Source organism: Scomber japonicus, chromosome 3 (assembly GCF_027409825.1).
Source record: "Scomber japonicus isolate fScoJap1 chromosome 3, fScoJap1.pri, whole genome shotgun sequence".
Lineage (NCBI taxonomy): Eukaryota > Metazoa > Chordata > Actinopteri > Scombriformes > Scombridae > Scomber > Scomber japonicus.
In genome coordinates this window covers 6041980-6047979 of record NC_070580.1, presented here as the reverse complement: position 1 = coordinate 6047979, position 6000 = coordinate 6041980, and the positions used below count along the sequence as shown (strand labels likewise).

Sequence of the window (6000 nt, the reverse complement as noted above, 5' to 3'; positions counted from 1 at the left end):
TCATCATGTTTATATATGGACTTATTGTGATACATGGGCATGACCATGATCATTTTTTTTATCTCAATATTGCCACACTTCACATTAGCAGCTAAGATGCTAATTATGTCACATTGGCTAAGCTGGTAGTGTCCTCCATTCCTCACTGTGCACATCCTGAGTGGAGGAATAAAAGGTAATAATAATTCTGTACAGGCCCATATTGGCAGTCTGTGTTTTTACAGAAGTGTAGCACCCACTCTCCAATCCCACCCCCCCCTTACATTATTATTATATTATATTATCATTATACCAGTGGTATAAAATGATCTTCAAATGACAATAATATTGTTTATCGTGATTATTTCTGAGACAATATATCGTCGAATACAAGTAGTTCAAAAGTTAAGTTTTTCAACATTTCTTTATTAAAGCATGAGAAGGAAGGTAAGACAAACAAGAGGAGGATGGTTGAGTCATGACTGAAAAACATGACATCATGGGTGGATGGCACACATGTTCCCTTACTTCTAAGCTCTCCATAAAATAAACAATGAACTGATTAAAGGTTGTTAACATTTTCCTCTAGAATGGGAAATGAACTGTTTTTTGTGAGTCAGGTAGAGTCAAACGGTTCAGGGTGATAAAACTAGACAGTGTTTAAGCAATGAGCTCCCACCCAAAGACAGTGGTGAAATACTGTGAATCCTTTGGAACTGCCACAGTAATACAATGTTTTTTAGACTTTAAATTGTTTAAACATACCCTGGAACGCATCTCTGTTTTGCCCAGAGTGAGATTTTAATTTTAGATACCTGTGCCAGCAGAGAGGCTTTCATAAAGATCAGACAGTTTATTTGTGTGTGTTGGCGAACACGATGAAAAATACTTTTAAAGAAATGCCAAAATCTCTCATTTCTGTATGCATCATTCCAACCTGTGAACGCTTCCATATGGAAATGGGAATCATGCCTTTGCTCAGACTCAGCTCAAGTAACATTCCCAGTTTCTCCAGGAGGAAACCCGGTGGTTTGGCCCTCCAGCAAACTGTTCATGTGTTAACACAGCTGAGCCAAACCATTGTGCCAGGTCATTGTCTTAGAAGAGAATGCAAAAAGGTGAACGTCTGGTTTTCTTTGCATGACATGTGGTTCAGCTTGAGGCGGTAGATGAAATTCTTTGCTGTGTGTTCATAGGGGAGAACTAGCCTGCTTGCCTGTTTAGCTGCTATGTCTCCCCTTTCTCTGAAGTTGACTAAACAGTGGAGGACCATAAAGAGAGGAGTTGATTAGAGATGTGAAGGGCACCCCAGTGACATGTTCCTAATAGGCTCTGCTGTTGTGTCTGGATGGGCAGGTGTGTTGCAGCTGCTGTGCCCTTGGCATACGCGTTCGCAATGAAGGCCGTGGTTGTGATGTCCACCAGTACCTTGGTTACCCATGTGGACATGTCTTCCTCACATGCTGCGAGGAAGAGGAAGGTCCAAGCCAGACCCCACTGAGGAGAAAGCTGAAGCCCAGACCTACTGCTATACCCAGAAAAGGTAACACTTACCAACCGCATAGTATTTGTTTTACTGACCTGGGGTTTTCAACATGGAAAAACACTCGCATGCCTTTCTGTATGTGTAAAACTAGTTGACTTATGATAGAACTGAAGCAGGGCTTCTCTAATGAAATAGGCAATATGTAAAATGGGAAGTTAATGAACCTTACACATTTGCTAATGAAAAAACAAACTATTAAGATAAGATGTCCTCAAAGGGATAAAAAAAAAAAATCTACAACTTAATGACTTCCTCTGTTGAAGATCATGTGATTGATTAAACAGCTCCAGAACAGTTACTTAAGGGACCTTGAGCTGAGATTGCTTTGCCACCTTCTGTTCAAGGGTCAAGAATACATTTTGAACCTCCAAAGATTGTAAATTTATCAAATTAGCTACAGCATGAGGTCCTTGGATTGATCTCTGTTCCATTATGACCCTGTAGATATACTGTTACCATCTTTGATAAAATAGATCAACGGACATGATTCATGAAAAGTACCATATGGGGTTGCTAACTAGTGACTAGTTTGCTGAAACTAGCGAAACTAAACAAACAGTGGTGATGGTTGGAGAACTGAGTGGCGGACAAACAAGATGTCAAGTCCAAAAAAATCACACTAAAGGCAAGAATCAAACTGAAGATCCCCACACAATACTAGCAGCTCCCAGCAATTTTAATCGAGCCACATTTCGGTCTAGCAGAGGTCTTCGGACTTTGTCAAATCACCATCACAAAGTAAGACAAGCAATATGTAGACAGAAACACATTCATTGCTCCAGTGATCAAGAGAACTGAGTGGTCCATAGAATTTAGATGAAGCTGCCCATCAAGCCAGTAGGTCCAGCCACTATATCTTAGCCTAAGAAGATACATTGTAGATATAACATAAGTCAAGCTGGACAGCACATGTCTGCTCTTTGGTTGGGTAAGAGTAGGATTCAAGTGTCTAAAGGTATATTAGGTCAGAGAATGTTGTTGGAAGTTTTCTGATACAACCAGGGAAGATATTAAGAGGCTTCAGCAGTCTGAGTTAGATAAACCAAGTGGATAACTGTCAAAGTTTAGTCCAAAGTCTTTTAGTACTAAATTCCTACTTTGTGTCCTCTGCCATGGCTCAGCAAGCTAACACAGTCTGTGTTAAATTCTAAAAAGACTTAGGAAGATCCCCACTTGCTTTGACAGTCAAGTTTGATTTCAGACCTCTGAAGTTTAATATTGGTTTTAGTGTCATGTTGTAATTAATTTTACACAGAACAAGGACAATGGATTTTGTGAATTTGGATACTGACTTTTTTGAGTATACTTATGTTTGTCTCTTTCAAGTGGGAACAAACAGCATACTCAAAACCCAATCATAATTAGTCTGTGGCCTTGAAGAGGTACACAACTTTGGTACAAAAAACTAAGGGCCTGATTTACTAAGATCCCCAAATAAAGGGTACTAAATAGCGTGCACAGTGCAATAGATAGCGCGTTTAGTTTGCATGCATTTTTCAGGTGATCAACTAAGAATAACTGCACAAATAAAAACAGGTGCAACAGGGTGCAGACAGCAGTATTTAAATGAGGGTTTTGCGTGTCTTAATGGAGAGTTTAGACAAGCAGAATATGAAATGTGATCAGGTTCTAGTGGAAGAGGTTGACAAATATATTGAGTTATAACAAAAAAAGAATTACACTATATGGGAGAGTATTTGTGACAAAGTCAATGCTGTTAGTAAAACCAAAAATATTCCACTCCAAAAATATTAACACAGGTGGAAAAAATCCGTCCTGTGTGTATTCTGTCATTGTGCCTCTGTCTCCTCCTGTCCACAGTAACAGAAGTCATCTGAGCGTAGTGCGCAGCCAGTTATAAACCTGCCATTCAAAGGTATTATTTATAGACGCAGTTACCATCACCAAAATTACCTTTGGATTTGGTAAATCACAACGCGTGTGCTAAATAACATATTTGCATTTTCTCCTCCCTGTATTTTGCGCACTGGGGTTGAAACGCCCAATATTGCATATTCATTATGACAAACGTACTAAATGGACCGTGTGTATTATCTCAGTGTGCCGCGTTAGGAGATGTTTGCTCATGTTTTTACACATGCAAACCTTTAGCAAATCAGGCCCTAAGTGTATTATGCCTGAGTTTCATGCTCATATATGTATGCTTCCTCGCTTACCCAAGTTACCCTGGTTACAGTGGTTATCCATGCTCACACTGTCACTATTAGTGCCATTATTATTAAAATATGCATCATTATGTCTGTATTTAAACAATCATTTAAACACATCTCTTCCATCCTCCTCACCTCTATATGACGGGGCTACACATGTACTCATAGAACTGGAGTTACATCCGGGTAACACTTTATGCTTAACTGGTATGCACATATAAAAACAGGCACCAGGAGTTTATCCACCCTTTTTTCCCCCTCGGCTTGTTCTAGGGCCTTGCCTACCCCAACCACACCCCCAGTTAACTTGGACACAGAAAACTTGATTAATTCCAACTCCAAAGGAACTGTTCTTTCAAAATACTTTATATTTGTAACTACAGTACTGGATCAACAGTCCTGGGTTGGGCTATCACCATTTATTTTTCCTCATTGAAGTTTATGTCAGAGGTGGAGCATGGGCCGAGTTTGATCTTTCAAAAGACAGATGCTCAAGGATGATTGGTCAGGAGTCACATTACCATTCAGAATAATGGGAAAAGATGTATGCAAGCTGTGATGAATCAGGAACAGATGGCCGCCCGGGCTGTTGTCTCTTTACTTGTGCCAACAAAGTTTTCCTCTGTCTCTGATCCATCAAGTACTGAGTGCCAGTGACATTTACATCTATGAATTTTCAAGCAGCGGAGGTTCAGGTTAAACATGTTTCATGCAAAAGTATTCTAAAACCCATTTGTATCCGTTTATATCAAAAAACGCAGCGGAAACACTTCTGCTTCTCTTCAGTGGCCTCTGAATATGACCTATATATCTAACTTTAAGCTTCATGAGAAGAGATATGGATGTTTTTCATCGATGACAGCAGGTATCATGTGTGAAAAAAGAGTTGACACCACATTAGTGTGTTAGTCTTTCTGTAGCGCTCCTGTACAGTTAGAGCATTTTAACCATGAAACTTAAGACTGTTCATGATAAGTATACCATAACTTAGTCTGGATTTGGTAGACCTCTAGTCAGCTTTTTTAGTCTGTATATTGGGACCAGATATACACAGCATGAAATCACACTCCATTATTTGTAAGCTGTCTTGGTTGTCCTTTAATGGGAATAGTTGTATCCAAGTACGATGGTGAGGTAAGGTCAGTACTGTTATTTCATTCACAACATCAGAGGAATTCCTCCTAATCCTGCCCTTTAATAGGCTCTGCTCTAACCATCGACTGCAGCTCATTTCCTTCAGCGGTAAAAGGGAAATTTGAATGATGTCATTCTGAAGTGGGAATCAATTAACCTGCTGAAAGCTGTGAAAGGTTTAGGAGCTGTAAAAACTGTTCAAGCTCTCAGTCAGAGTGTGTGTGCCCCCCCCACCCCCTCTCTCTCACACACACACATCCCCACAGCCATGCAAATACACACACATTGTCTCAGGATGCATGAAGGATGCCTTTAGTTTGTGAACATTTAATGGATAAAAAAAGGGATGAGATGCACTGTAATTATTTCCATGGGGGATATGTTTTCAGTCTTATGACTCACCGCCTTTTAATTAAAACAGGAACATTTAATCACTTTGCTCCTCTGAATTTAAACCCCAGGTAATGATTGTGAGAAATATTTACTTAAAACCAACAACTGGACAATTGCTACAGAATACTGCAAACAGCCTTGTGTATGTTTGTCTTCGGATTCTTTATGATACAGAACAGATGCTGTACAGATTAAAGGGGAACTCCACTATTTACTATTAAAGATTAGTACTACTCAGCCTGTGAAAACGGTTGTATAATGTTTTCACTGGCTATGGAGGGAAGGTTTGTTAAAAATGACTTTAAGTGAAATCTCTTTTAGTCAACATTTTGGTGAACAGAATACAATATTGACAGATTGTGCAGTGAATGTGTTAATAAAATAGACAAGTAATATTGCCGCCATGTCTTCCCAGACATCTGCGGCTCCTGTACACAATTATTTCAGTGAGAAATACAGTTAACCTGTAACTGTTCTCACATGAGCTACACAGTTTGAAAGTTGCACAAATGTTTGAAACAGTTTATCTTATCACACACAGTAAACAAAATTAGGCTTCTTGTAGCTAAAGATTATAGATTCACTAACATGAAAACTGTCGCCAGCAGACTATATCTGCTGTAGTTTGCTAACATAAGCTAACACTAAAACAACCTTTTTAATGTTTTCAGCAGATTGGTTTGGAAACAAAAAGCCTGTCAGAGGTTTTTCAATACAAACATAAAGGCTACATATATGATACATGTTGAAAGACGGGGGCTAACAAGCTAAAAGTTA

General features: G+C 39.2%; 1 protein-coding gene across 1 annotated transcript in view; it reads left to right on the top strand.

Moving 5' to 3' along the window:
* Nucleotides 1-947: 947 nt before the first annotated feature.
* The window catches only part of fbln2 (fibulin 2), a 46012-nt gene continuing 40959 nt past the window's right edge, over nucleotides 948-6000 (top strand). The window contains exons 1-2 of the mRNA XM_053315475.1: nucleotides 948-1097; nucleotides 1336-1522. Of these exons, the coding sequence (XP_053171450.1) occupies nucleotides 948-1097; nucleotides 1336-1522 (337 nt within the window). The remainder of the gene's footprint in view (nucleotides 1098-1335; nucleotides 1523-6000) is intronic.